At 45.0% G+C, this 15,084-nt stretch overlaps 1 protein-coding gene across 12 annotated transcripts in view; it reads right to left on the reverse strand.

The window, feature by feature from the left end:
- The window catches only part of SEMA6D (semaphorin 6D), a 423,500-nt gene that overhangs the window by 17,095 nt on the left and 391,321 nt on the right, over positions 1–15,084 (reverse strand). For all 12 annotated transcript variants that reach the window (XM_080980318.1, XM_080980319.1, XM_080980321.1 and 9 more), the window contains 8 exons: positions 11,586–11,705; positions 8,348–8,436; positions 6,335–6,552; positions 6,077–6,208; positions 4,810–4,965; positions 2,085–2,258; positions 430–570; positions 264–341 (listed from right to left, as the gene is read on the reverse strand). In XM_080980318.1, coding sequence (XP_080836444.1) covers positions 264–341; positions 430–570; positions 2,085–2,258; positions 4,810–4,965; positions 6,077–6,208; positions 6,335–6,552; positions 8,348–8,436; positions 11,586–11,705 — 1,108 coding nt within the window. The remainder of the gene's footprint in view (positions 1–263; positions 342–429; positions 571–2,084; positions 2,259–4,809; positions 4,966–6,076; positions 6,209–6,334; positions 6,553–8,347; positions 8,437–11,585; positions 11,706–15,084) is intronic.

Below are 15,084 nucleotides of genomic sequence, written 5' to 3' on the forward strand. Positions count from 1 at the left end.
GGGATAGCTGCTCAGCCTGCATTCGCTCCATAAGATGCACACACATTTCCCCTTACTTTTTAGGAGGGAAAAAGTGAGTCTTATAGAGCAAAAAATACAGCAGTTGGTAGTTAAGATGATTTTATGAGGTCCATTCTGCACATCTCAACCAATGACTTTCTGTTTCAAGAACACCTGACCCATGCTGCATATTAAAACCTATTTAAAGGTGCTGGCGTTGACTAACACAATGCCGTTTATTTATTAAAAATCCTGCTACTTACAACATGCTTGATTTCACTCTTCCGCAGGTCCCGTGGTTCAGCCAGCCACAGTAAGGATCTCGAGACGCAATGCAAGACCTGCGGCGAGAGGAAATTAACCTTTTTTACTGCCTCCTAACCTTGGTGCACTCCATTGTATAGACATGTTTGGACAGAGAGGGCTTACTTTTTGCATGACCCGTGACGCTCGCAACGGCTGAGTGGAATTCTAATGACACAGCTGGAGAATGCAACAAATAAGGCATGGTGCTCTTTGTCCAGTTGCAGGGAGATGACCTTCTTGTCCTCTTCACCATCCCCATTACACCTGTTCAATTACACAATTACACGCTGTTATTTCTTTTGACCCCCTTTATATAATAATAATAATAATAATAATAATAATAATAATAATAATTTATTTATACCCCGCCCATCTGGCTGGGTTTCCCCAGCCACTTTGGGCGGCTTCCAACAAAACACTAAAATACAATAACTTATTAAACATTAAAAGCTTCCCTAAACAGGACTGCCTTTAGATGTCTTCTAAAAGTTTGCTAGTTATTTTTCTCTTTGACATCTGGTGGGAGGGCGTTCCACAGGGCGGGTGCCACTACTGAGAAGGCCCTCTGCCTGGTTCCCCGTAACTTGGCTAAACTTTAATCCAGTTTATCACTTCTGAATTTACTATGAGGTGGGTTACATCCATCTATGAAAAAGCTGCATGCCAGGAATAAGAAAAGCCCAATTTCCTCAGAGCTTTTACGAAGACATATGGGTTGATCTCGATAGAATTAAGGGTGGGAGAGAAAATATGGCAAACTGCTGATTTATGAAGCTAGAACAGATTCCTAAATTAATACAGGATGGAGGGAGCCCATGGCAAGGTGGTGCCTGGTGGGTCCTTTGCCACTATAAAGGCAAAGGGTAAAGGGACCCCTGACCATTAGGTCCAGTTGCGGACGACTCTGGGGTTGCAGCGCTCATTTCGCTTTACTGGCTGAGGGAGCCGGTGTACAGCTTCCGGGTCATGTGGCCAGAATGACTAAGCCGCTTCTGGCGAACCAGAGCAGCGCACGGAAACGCCGTTTACCGTCCCGCCGGAGCGGTACCTATTTATCTACTTGCACTTTGTGCTTTCAAACTGCTAGGTGGGCAGGAGCAGGGACTGAACAATGGGAGCTCACCCTGTCGTGGGGATTCAAACCGCCGACCTTCTGATCGGCAAGCCCTAGGCTCTGTGGTTTAACCCACAGCACCACCTGCGTCCCTTTGCCACTATATAGATTACTTATTTTGTATTACATACATACATTATTATCATCAGTACCATGTTTATATCCTACCCTTCCTCCATAAGAAGCCCAGTAAAAAAGGCTTTTATCCACATAAAAATCTTTGCTCTGATATTCCTTGTTATCCCTTGGAATGATTACCAACCGCAATTTGGACAAACGCTACAATTTCCACAGGGAAACTGTCCCTCAATTGTTTTCTGATTGAATGTTCTGATGGACCCCGTACTCTTTCTTTCATTCTAGTACGTATCAACCAATGTGTTTTGGGTGTGTTCGTCAGCAAACAAGGGACTGCTCCTACACCGAGGAATAGGGCAGTTTTTTCTGTCTTCAGAGTGGCATGCACAGGGAATTAGAATGCAAGGCAAGCATACAAATATTTTCAGATGTTGCTCAAATAAACATTCCCCTAAGCGCTGGGAAAGCATCAGACAAGGAGGTGAGGTGGGAAACACATTTAAATCAGGTGGCAAAGCAGCAAGTGACTCAAACGAGACAGACACTGTACAATGTCACCAAGCAGTTCTTGTAAAAGTATACCTACTTTGCATGATTGTATGCATCAATCTCTTCCAGTAACACGCTGTCATTCAAAGAAGAAGGTTTGGTCTTTGCCAGGATTTTAAGTACCATTCCAGCTTCAGAGCCAACGAAGATGACTGTGTAGTTTTGATATGGGCCGGCAGAGTGGTCCACTGCGATCGCTGTCAACCGATACCTGTCAAGACCAAGATCTCCTGTATAATAATTCCTCCACCATTAGAGACCCCCAAAATTTGTTCCTCCTAGGTCCTGAATACGGAAGTACCACTGCTTTTGCCTAGTCTGGGGAGGCAGCAGTTAACAACACCAAATTATACACTCATCTCTATTTATGCTGTTTTCAATCAACACTTTGGGGGATGCTTTTAGCTCCCAGTGGCTGGGAATGTAGGGAGTTGCAGTCCTGGGACATCTGGAGGGGCAAAGGCTCCCCATCCTTGCACTAAGGAATGAGAGGGAAGGAATGCTATGTTTAACAAGCGAAGTGTTGTGAACAGTTGAGTAACAACCGGAATAGTCACTGTCTGGAAACACAGCTGAGTGACAGTCCAAGACTCGGACTCATTCTCCAAAGTGGTTTTGGAGAACCATTTATGGTTTTGGCAACTGTAATCAAATCCCACTCATGCTAGCTCATGCTTCCATAGACATCCCCCACAGCTTGGTGGCCAATTTGCTAGTGTGTCAATGACAAGAAACCTGATACCCGTTCAAGTGGGACCAGAATAAGTGCTTTGCTGATGTGGCAATCCTTGAACTCAGTGGAACTTGCCTATGAGTAGGTATATCGAGGGTTGCACTGTGTTTCCTTTCTCCACCAAAGCCAATGGGTTGCGGTTGGAATGATTCACTCAGAAACTCTGCAGGGCAATTTGAGCCAGTGTGGTGCAAGCTCACTAGGAGACCTTGGGCCGGTCCCTGTCAATCAACCTAACTTCCATCATAGGGTTGTGAGGATGAAATGAAGAGGGGGAGAACCTCGAGCTCCTTGGAGGAAAGATAAGCTATGTTGCTGTTTATAGCATGTTGTACCATCCTAGATGGAGGTGGGTGAAGAGCCGAGTGTAAATCACGCTTAATGCTGCCAGGCATTTTTTCTAGACCAGATGTTTGCTTTGCAACAAATATTTGGCTGGGGATTGGCTGTGTTATCTGCATTGTTGCTGGGAATGCTTAAGAGTGAGGTTTGCATGTGGAACGTTTTCAAGAATGTACTTGGGAGAGGTTACTGGAGTGGAGGGGCAGAGCTGCCTCTTATTTTGTTCAGTTGCTAATGATGCTCTCTGATGGAATTTTATGGCATTTTTGTATAGAAAATCTAACAAAACCAATTCTGTAACAATGTTTATTTTGTTTTCCTGTTAATCATGCCATCTTAAATGTCTATTCTCCATTATTTGACCTTCATTTGTAAGGGTGTTTTTTTTTTTTTTTTGTATTTTGCAATGTTATGTCAGATGCTTGGAGCTGGGTTGCAAAACACATTGAGATTTTTATTTGTTTGGAAATACAAAGCCATATAGAAGAAACGGTAAATAAGATAAAGATCCCACGTCTGATAACATTGCATTTTGCATCTCCCTGCCCTCCCACCGCAACCCCAGGCTTCACATCATTGGCCGCAGGGGCAGGAAAGCAGAGCACCACATTATGCCAGCCATGTACACTCTGCCCTGCACATGGCCAGCCATGGGTTGCTTATCACACATAAGCTCTTTGTGACACCTGCAAGAACCAGATCTCCCATACTGCACAATCTCTGGTTAGATCCAAAGAAGTGTGTAGTTATTTGCTTGTTTAAATCAGAGGAGAAGAGCTTCCCCCTTTGGGGCAAGCTTTTGCGGGCGGCACATACCAGTGATGGGGACAGAGGCAAAAATGGCTGGAACATGATGTAGGGTTGCCATATTTTGAAAAGCAAAAAAGAGGACACATTTGAAGACTTCTACTTTTAACTATAAGGGATGCGGGTGGCGCTGTGGGTTAAACCACAGAGTTTAGGACTTGCCAATCAGAAGGTCGGCGGTTCAAATCCCCGCAACAGGGTGAGCTCCCTTTGCTCGGTCCCTGCTCCTGCTAACCTAGCAGTTCGAAAGCACGTCAAAGTGCAAGTAGATAAATAGGTACCGCTCCAGCGGGAAGGTAAATGGTGTTTCCGTGTGCTGCTCTGGTTGGCCAGAAGCAGCTTAGTCATGCTGGCCACATGACCCGGAAGCTGTATGCCGGCTCCCTTGGCCAATAAAGCGAGATGAGCGCCGCAACCCCAGAGTCGGTCACGACTGGACCTAATGGTCAGGGGTCCCTTTACCTTTACCTTACTTTTAACTATGGATCGCTGTGATGATTCTACCCGTGAAAAAGAGGACATGTCCTGGAAAAATAAGAGGGCACATGGAAACCCTCAACAACAGATCTACGAATCGCAGAGTTCCCTGGGAAGAGGGACTGACTGTTAAACCACTGTGAAAACAGCAGCTCTGTAAGGGGGACAGGGGTATCCTAACAACTGTCAGCAGCCTTAACAAACTACAGTTCCTGGGATTCTTTGAGGAAGCCGTGACTGTGGCATGGCACTGCTTTAAATGTATAGTACAGATGAAGCCTTAATCAGTCCCGTGTAGGAAAACCTGATCTCCCCAAAGTCCTGCCTGGTGTGGCTGGCATAGTATTATGTTTCAGATGTGCAGCGGCTGAGCCTCGTGTCGCAACAAGGCCTCCTTCCTTACCTGACCCTTGTCTTTGTAAACCAAGGCTCCTCAATGACGGAGGGAACGGCGGAATCCATCAAAGGGTGGGATTTGATGAAAGAGAGGGTTTCATCTGGGAAATCAATGGAGGTTTTGTAAGCCTCTGCTAGGCCGTGTTTTGCACAGCACCCAGGTCTGAAAGGAAAGCAACATTTTTTTCCCATTTTTTTTTTTTTAAGTGAAGGGAAGGGGCAGAATTCTGAAGGAGCAGCACGAACAGCCAAGGAAAAATGAATTTGGAGTCCAAACGAAAACTGCTACTTTGGGACCATTTGAGACAATCGCTCAGGACAAGGCTGGCCAATTGCTTTGTTACTCCATGATGAGGGAGTCATCTGAATTTCTGTCTAGATTTTGGGGTTTTGCACATTTTTAGGAAGGTTTACTTGTAGCATGCTGAGGTTCCAAGCCTTTGATTCCCCATTCCTGGCTCATTCTCAACATCTGGACAGGTGGGGGAAATGTTCTTCCATTAAATATCAGACAGGTGCAATCTCTATTACCTTCTCATTGCCTACTGAAGAACTTCCTACTCCAACAAGTCTTTCAAAAATCTCTGTATTTGTACTTTAATTAGTGCATGTATCACTTTCCACACGCGTCTCAGTGCTTTCCTTTTATATATATTGAGACATTTCCTGCTTTCTAAGCTTGGGTTTCAGCTGTTCTGCCTTTGCCCCCAGAAAATCTGCTCTTTTGTACTAAATCAGAATAAATGGCAATCTGCTATCAGAAAACCCGACTGCTGTTTGCTCTGATTCAGCAATAAACTGCAGGTTTTCCAGGAGGAAAATGGTGGGCAAACAAATTCTTTAGTTGAGTCATTTGTCATCAGAACATAAGAACACAAGAAGCTGTCTTACCCCAAGTCAGACCATTGGGTCATGTAGATCAGCACTGTCCACCCTAACTGGCTGCTGTTTCCCAAGGTTTCAGGCAAGGGTCCCTTCCAGTCCTAATTGGAGATGTCAGTGATTGAACCTAGGTACTTCTGCATGCAAGACAGAGGCCTTGCCCCCTTGCCATGTGCAAGGTGCAGTTTGAAATTAAACATAAACACTGATTTGATCTGTTATTTGTATGCTGCTTTTCCATCAACCAATTTGAGCTCAAAGCAGCTCACAATTCCCAGCCAGAGGCACATGGATGGACCAACGTGTTCTTCACTGATTCCAAAGCAGCTGTACAGATGGGGCCATGACAACAACATTCTGATGACAGATTATCATCCATTTATTTCCTTTACCTCGGCCTTGGTACTTTGTCTTCAGGTACAGCTGTCCAAACAGAATCTGGAGTCTTTTGTTCCTTAAATCTTCCTTTGAAGACTTTCTCAATGTCCTCCATGCTAAAGGCACACACTGCGGAACCGGGGATGCTGTAAAAAGACACACGGGAGAAGACGTTGCAGGGAAGCCAGGCGACAAAGCAGCGACGGATTAAGCGTCGGCAGTGAACCAGAGAACCTCCCTCTCTTTTTGACGCCGGGTCGCTCATCTCTTACCTGTTAAGCTGCGTAGTGAATACGCCGACAACAGTAGGGGCTCCGTTGATTTCTATTATGTCTGTGATCGACTGGAGCACGTCAAAGTAGAAAAACGAATCCCCGGGGACGGAACAGTTGAGACGCGCTTTCAGGAATGACGTCCAGTGCTTCTCCAGCACCCTCTGAGAGCCACCCATGTCGTTTTTGCAAATGCGAGCTACACGGGAGTACACAGCCTTGCGTGGGGGACAACAGGAAAGGAGGAAAGTCAGGCTGGCAACTAATCCGTCTGGAAAACCACTACTGTTGTAACAGCAACTTTGGTAAAAGGAAACCAACTGCTTGTAGATTCCCTATGCCAACTCCACTGGCAGGGGGTGGGGAACCTTTCTCAATGTATTCATTATTTATCCATTATTTTTGTTAGTCGCTTTTCTCACCAAGTGACCCAAAGCAACTTATATTAAAATGAATCAAGATGAAAATGTTGACAATAGGACCCATAGAGGGGATGGGGGCTGCGAGTCCCCAGATTCAGAGTTATCTCTTTACATGGATGTCTATTTGGTATAGTTATAAATTCATATTTGTAAAATCAAATAAAAATAACAGGGTGGGGGAATCAAGAACACACAATTATACAAATAAAAGGCAGGACTTAGGCAATGGACCACAATGCCACCCATCAAATTAAGGTCCAAAAGCCCAGCTAAAGAGAAAAGTATTTGCCTGGCATCTAAAAATGGATAAAGATTGCACTAGAAGTGCCTCCCTGGGGAGGGCATTTCAGAAGTGTGTGGGGGGGGGGGAGAGGCAACCACTGAAAAGGCTCATGTTGCTGTCCCCCCGTCCCCAGAACCTCCTGTGAAAGGGACACATGAAGAAGGGTCTCAGATGATGATTGCAAAGCCCAGGTGAGTTCATGTGGGGAGAGGTGGATCTTGAAGCTGCACAAGGCTTTGTTGGTCTGGAAAAAAATTGATAGGCGGTTGTGCCAGAGCTGGTATTGTATGTTCAGACTGCCCTGCTCTGGTCAGCAATTTGGCTGTTGAATTCTGCACCAGCTGCAGTTTCCAAATGGTCTCTAAAGGCAGCCCAATTTATAATGCATGCCTGTTGTCCAACCTGGAGGTTTACTTTCAATATTTATATAATACTTGTCATGCAAGCTTCTCCAGACTTTCCTGCTTTTCTTAACCATTGTACAATAGGCTAGTTTCTACACACATTTTCTATCCTCCATCCTTGCAAACAAGAGGAATTATCAGAGTTCAAGGTTACATTCCAGCGAGGTGAAAACACTCATGGAAGGCGTGAAGCAGTCTCGCTAAAGGGTGCCGTGTGGGTTAGGAGTGGGCTTCGGAGTCTTGAGGGCCAGAGACAGATGCCACCGGATCTAAGATTTCTCATTCCCGCCACAGAAAAAGGAAGCCATGTTTTGATTAGGGCTCAGCCACTATGAAAACCTTGGGTCAAACCTAGCCCCATACTACCTATCTCTCCAATTGCCCAGCTCAGAAATGGGGTGTAGATGAGCCCCAGGTCTTTTTGAGGGAAGGGAGTCAAATTAGTCCTCCAGCAAATCTAGTTGCCGACCAGTTTATAGAGACAACCAATTATAAATCCTGGTCTTGTCTACATCTGTGTTGCAGCACTAAAATAAGAGCAGGAGGTTCATTTGATTCACAGGTGAATTTTCCAAGCGATTGTGTTCCATGTGTTTGGGTAGGGAGGAGGCCAATTTGGATTTTCACTGACAGGGTAAACCTCTTTACAGACGAAGTCCAGCTCTAGAGAACAAAGCTGTGAGACTGGGGGTTGGGTTGGGTTGGGTTGGGGGGGTGGGGAACACAAATTCCACCACCTCCTTCAGCAATTAGAAGTATGAGAAGTGCCAGCTTATTATTTTCAAAACCAGTCGTTGAACAGAAACGACTGCGAGCCACTCCATAGCAAGCATATTTTCAGCCCGCTACAAATCACCCAGAGACTTTGTAGCTTATCATAACAAACAGCTGTATTTACACTTACCTTGCCTAAGTTGTTATGCTCCACGGCAATCTCTCGAAAGAAGAAATACACAAAGTTCCCGTATTCAATGGCATGAAGGAAATGGGGCTCTGCAAGATTCAAGGAAGAGGAGATCTATGTTGGGAGGATTTTGCTTGGTAAAAAAAGGAGGCACCTTGCTACATCTGGGTTAACAGCCCAATATGGCATGAGAAAGAAGCATGGGGTTGCAGCCAACCAAGTATTACTCAGAGTAGACCCAATGGCATGACTAACTTAGGTCCATTCATTTCAATGAGTCCACTCTGAGTGAAAGTTGGTTGGAAACTTTGTAATGGCCATTGTGCTAGCACAGGGGTCAGCAACCTAAGGCCCGTGGAGGTTGTTTGACTCGCCCATGAGCCGCCCCCGGACCGAGCTGCCTGTTCGAGCGCTGCGCTAAACCGCGGTGCCAAAAATTGTGTTTGCACACACGCAGACACCGGAAATCGCGGGCACGCACATGCGATCCAGCCCACAGAGGGATCTCCGTGGGACCGATCTGGCCCAGGCAAGATAAAACTTGCCGACCCCTGCCTAGCACAACATCACAACAGTGAATTATAGGCAAACGATGAAGCATTACTGACACTGTGCAGGTGTGGTCTGGAAAGCATTAGAAGACCCCATGTAAGAATAAGAGATCATCTTTTTTTTTTTTTAAAGGAAGCTCTTCCAAGAGCTGCTGGCACATCAGTTCAGAGTTATTCTGTCAGAAACAAATCACCAACATAGGATCTCAATGGAAAAGGAATGCATAAAGTTGTCTCATACCATGTTTAAGGGGAAGGACTGGAGCTCAGCAGTACTGGAACACATCCTTTGCATGTAAAAGGTCACAGGGTCAATCCCAGGCACCTCCATGGAGGACTGGAAATGAACCTTCTCTGTATACCAGGAAAGTTGCTGGCAATGCAGATCAGGAGTAGCAAACATTGTGCCTTCCAGATGTTGTTGGACTCCAAATCCCATCAGCCCCAGCCAACATGGGATGATATTAGCTGTAGTCCAAAAATATTTGTAAGGCACCACACTAGCTATGCCTGGGGTAGACAACTCTGAATTAGATGGACCAATGGTCTAAACTGGAGTAGTTTTCTATGCTGGAGTTAGACCATTGGTTCATCTAGCCCAGTGATGGTCAGCTGTAACTGGCACCAGCTCTCCAGAATTCCCAGGCAGGGAGTTCTTTCAAAACTTGGTACCCAAAGTCCTTTTTAATTGGAGGTGCCTAAGAATGAAAGGCAGTATTACAGAGATGAGGAACCCATGACTTCTCTATATGATTTCAATCACCCAATTCCCATCAGCTCCAACCAACATGGCCCAGTGGTCAGGGATGATGGGAACTGCGGTCCAGGAACATCTGGAATACCAATGTCCCCCATCCCTGCAGTATTGGCTCTGCCAACATTTATGCTACTGCAGAGGAAGGAAAACAGCATTCAAATAAACCTGGCACATACTAGGTTACTACTTCCTTTTTGCAATGAATGGGGGCGGGGGTGCATTTCCTTCAGAGTAAAGAATGTCTCCATACACCCAAAAGAGGGACAAACCTATCAGATCGAGCGTATGATACTGTGGTTAGCGTCTTGGACCAAGAATTGGACAGCCCATATTCAAGTCCCAGATCAGCCATGAAGCACACACGGTGCTATGATTTCAGTTAATTTTATCAATTGCCTTCTCAACCACCATCTCAAGGGGTTTACACATCAAAGACATTTTAAAGATGTTCAAAACAGTTAAAATCTGTGATCTTGGGCCAGTCACTACCTTTTGGTTTAATTGACTGGGGAACCCTAGAGTTCCTTAGATGAAAGGTAGGGTATATAAAGGGAAGAGTCAATGGGTTCAGCCTGTTCCATGTGCCTCTCACGGGATGCTCTCTTGCAGCAGCTCACTAGAAAGCTCTCTTAAGGTTACAGGCATTACAGTCTTCATTAGTGTTACAAACAGGCTGCTGCTGCAGCTGCTATGCAGATCTGGTGCGTACGGATGCCAAAGTGTATCCTGTAGTTACAAAGTGAAATCCACTATTCAAGGCACTTTAGGGCATCCAAGTACAGATGGAGTTGAGCTTCAATGAATGTGCAGACTTTAATGTCGGCTAATGGACTGTAAAAAGGCCTCCGAGGAATTGTATCGCAGCTCCGGCCTTTTGTTACTACAGCTTCATTCATTAACTTATTGCGGATTGGGGGGTGGGTGGGAAAGGGTTTCATTCCTGGGCCAGATCTTTTGCTGGATGAAGACAAAAAGAAGAAGTGGGCTTTGGGTTGTGCTCCACTGAAAGGAGAATATATGCTCACAGCCATGGAGCTTGCCCCGATTCACACACCCACAAACTGCAGCTGGTTATATATAATATGGGATCCTTCATGCCACGTATCGGGACGTGGGTGGTTGTAGCTCTTTCATTTAAAAGAACTTACAGAAGAAAAAGATGCAATTTTAATTTTATGCGCAACTGTATATAGAATTATATCAAATTTTGATATAACTAATGCAGAGCAATCTTATACATGACTACTCAGAAGTAAGGCCCATTGAAATCAATGGTACTTTCCCCTAGGATTGGAGTCTTAAGGGGCTAAATAAGTTATTCCCAGAACGCGTACTGGGACACAGAGAATTTACACTATGCCTATTTTAGATTCACTTCAGTTAAATGCTATGTTTGAACCTGAACAAACTGTGTTTAGTTTTAGCTATGGTTTGTTTGAAGCAAGACAACTTCAAACCATAGTTTACAAAGCAAAGTTTGTGCTTCAACCCATTTAAGTTATCATTAACCATGGTATAGGTGGTTTGGATGCAGTGCGGAACTGTGGGTGATTGAAATCTGCAGTGAAAGCTTCTGATCTCTGCATGGCTGTGTCAGGGAAGGGAGGGAACGAGGAGCATGGTCCCAAGGCTTGTGCATGTAACCATAAACAATGGTTAGGTCCAAACAAAATCAGTGAAAAAAATCAAACTAGTATACTCTTTCGAGTGTACCTCCAATTTTTATTTTTAAATGTGCCTCAGTCCTCAAAGAGTGAGCTAAAGATTTGAACACTGAGAAAGTATAGTCATCAGCAAAAAGAGTGATTGGTTTGTAATTATTGGGTTAAACGAAATGGAGAATATCACCACTCCACAATGCACACAATCTCCAGCTAGGGGCCTACAAAGACATTACAAGCTGCAATTATTAGTATTTCACTATAAGTACCTTTAATCCACTTGGAGTCATATTTTATTGTTCTCAATGCCGACCCGTCCCCCATGCTTCGGTAAATTACCGCATCACTTGCCAGAAAATCTGCAACCGTTGCAGAATACAGTTTGCCATCTGAAACAATAGAACAAATGAGGCATTTAGTACTCGTTTTAATTCTGAGTAACCTCTTATCATTTTTGTATTCTTTGGGCCACGGAGGTTATACAGACACCAGAGGCTGGAACAATCCAGCTCCCTCTTGGGTGGTCAGGCTCTGAAAGTTGGCATCCCTTCGTTGCAACGGTTTCACAGACATGGAACCCATCTGTTTGGACTGCATGATGCAGCCTCCCCCAAACTGGTGCCCACCATATGTTTTGGCTTACGTAAGAGTGCACAAGTGAGACCCAAAATATGAAAACAGTACTGTGCTGAACTCTAATGTATATATTTTTTAAAATGCTACACTGAAACAATAGAGCAGGCATAGGAAATCTCGGCCCTCCAGCTGTTTTGGGACTACAACTCCCATCTTCCCTAGCTAACAGGACCAGTGGTCAGGGATGATAGGAGTTGTAGTCCCAAAACATCTGGAGGGCTGAGTTTGCCACTGCCCGCAATAGAGGGTTATCAACCTATGGGTCCCCAGATGTTGTTGGACTACAACTCCCATCATCCCTAGCTAGCAAGGCCAGAGCTTAGGGAAGATGGGAGTTGTAGTCCAACAACATCTGGGGAGGGACCCACAGGTTGAGAACCGCTGGGGTAAAATATATATTAGAAGACAAAGCACTGGTTGAAAGTCCATTTCAACTAATTAGTCCTTTTCCATCTTCTTCATTTAATCTGGTATCCTCGGGATTAAATGCTGTTTTGGTCCACTATCATACAGCCTCCCTCATTGTTTAAACTTAATCCTTGGTTTACAGAAGAAGAGCACTTCTGGATCAGGCCAATGGCTCATGAGTCCAGCATCCTGGCAAACTAGGTGCTTGTGGGAAGCCTGCAAGCAGGACGTGAGGACAACAGGCCTCTCCCCACTTGTGATTCCAAGTGGCTGGCATCCAGAGCAGTGCTGTGCGGTCAGTGGTCTAGGGGGACTAGGCTAGGGGAACGTCCCCTACACGTTCCTGGAAAATCAGAGTATTAAAGTTTTAGAGCCTGGTGCCTCCTTCCCAAAGCCAAGGAAGCTTCTGCCCAGTTTAGGGAGGGAGGAGTCATGCTCTGACGGGGAGAGAGGCTCGATGCTCACATGTGTGAAGTTGCCCCCACAAGCCTCTGGCCCTAACCGTTCCCCTGAGAAAAATTTCAACACATGCCACTGATTCGGAGGCATATTAACTCCAACACTGTGGGTGGAATGAAGCCATTGCAGCTAGTATCGATCAGTTCCAGGCAGAATAGCTGATGGTCCGGGGTAATGGGAGCTGTGGTCCAATGGTATCTGGGGGGCACCAGGTTCAGGCCATTGGTCAGAGGGCAACATCTGGTGGGACTTCTCTGGGTCAAATTAGTCAAATGAGACCTTACGTTCAATCTTATGATAATTTTATTGAAAAACAGTGCATTTAAAATGTACTGGTGTCATAAAGTACAGGGAAATGTAAATCCACACATTTTATTAGGTATGTTATAATGGATCCTTGTATAATTATATAGAGACTTTATGCAGATCAAGAAAGCAATATATATTATAAGCTTCCATTAACATACTTTTCATTACTTCACTTTTGTTCTCTTGGATTAATATTGCCTATTGTATATATGTGAAATAATAAACAACAACTCATGACCAACTAAGAGAGGTGTCTTCGATTAAAATAGATTTCTCTCTCTCTTTCTCAGTGGACAAACAGACAAACAGAATGCAGCAACATAGAAAAAAGCTACAGAGGGCAACCACCATCTTAGAAGAAGCATTCTCTCCTGTGCTAAAAAGGTATGCATCTTTTAAGATAATGCCTACTGCCTCATTTAGCCAAGCCTAGGGACACAGGTGGCGCTGTGGGTTAAACCACAGAGCCTAGGGCTTGCCGATCAGAAGGTCGGTGGTTTGAATCCCCGCGACAGGGTGAGCTCCCTTTGCTCAGTCCCTGCTCCTGCCAACCTAGCAGTTTAAAAGCATGTCAAAGTGCAAGTAAATAAATAGGTACTGTTCTGTAAACAGCATTTCTGTGCGCTGCTCTGGTTTACCACAAGCGGCTTAGTCATGCTGGCCACATGACCCGGAAGCTGTACGCCGGCTCCCTCGGCCAATAAAGTAAGATCAGCACCACAATCCCCGAGTCGTCCACGACTGGACTTAACAGTCAGGGGTCCCTTTACCTTTACCTTTAAGCATGCAAAACTGTAGCATCCTCACAACGTAACAATGATTGATTGATTAATTGATTGAGTGATAGATAGATAGATAGATAGATAGATAAATGAATGAATGAATGAATGTATATGTGCCTCATCTAAAAACAAAGGGTTGTCTCCAATTTAGCACCAAGTCACTTAGTGGCATACTTCTGCTGGCAAAATGTTTTGTTGTTGTGCAAGAAAATGTCTAAGCATTTAAATGCTGGCAACTTTTTTGCACAGTAGACCGTGCAGTGAGTTTTTGCTAGTGCAATTTCCCCAAAATGATAACTCACCTGCCTGCCCACTCAAGATCCCTTGCGCTAGTGGATGGAGAATACAGTGGTGCCTCGCAAGACGAAATTAATTCGTTCCGCGAGTTTTGTCGTCTTGCGGTTTTTTTCGTCTTGCGAAGCATGGTGTCGGGAAAGTTTTGGAAAAGCTTCAGAAATCACCAAAGTCTTTAAAAACCTCCAAAAGGCTACCACACCGCATTCTATGAGTTGCTCCTCGAAGTCAAGTCGCAACTGTATTAACGGTGTTAAGAAAAAGGAAACAAACTTGCAAGACGTTTCCGTCTTGCGAAGGAAGCCCATAGGGAAAATCGTCTTGCGAAGCAGCTCAAAAAACAAAAAACCCTTTCGTCTAGCGAGTTTTTCGTCTTGCGAGGCAACCCAAGGAATCAGAGCCACCCAGTCCACCAGCCCCTGGGAATTCCAGAGCTAGAACATACAGTGGTACCTTGGGTTAAGAACTTACTTCATTCTGGAGGTCCGTTCTTAGCCTGAAACTGTTCTTAACCTAAGGTACCACTTTAGCTAATGGGGCCTCCCACTGCCGCCGCACGATTTCTGTTCTCATCCTGAAGCAAAGTTCTTAACCCGAGGTACTATTTCTGGGTTAGCGGAGTCTGTAACCTGAAGTGTCTGTAACCTGAAGCGTCTGTAACCTGAGGTACCACTGTGCTCAACAGATGACTGCCCAGTCTCTGCTTGAAGACACACACTAAGGCGAACCTCTACCGCTCCTTTTCTAATTAGAAATGCCATCCCCCGCCCCTCCGCAAGTGTGCAAATCTGTGCAGAGTCGATTGATTCATGAACCAATTAACAGTGCAGTTCTATTCAGACGTATGCCCCATTTAAGCTATAGGATTGCAGTGTAAGAT

This window comes from Podarcis pityusensis, assembly GCF_964106645.2.
Source record: "Podarcis pityusensis genome assembly, chromosome: 14".
Classification (NCBI taxonomy): domain Eukaryota; kingdom Metazoa; phylum Chordata; class Lepidosauria; order Squamata; family Lacertidae; genus Podarcis; species Podarcis pityusensis.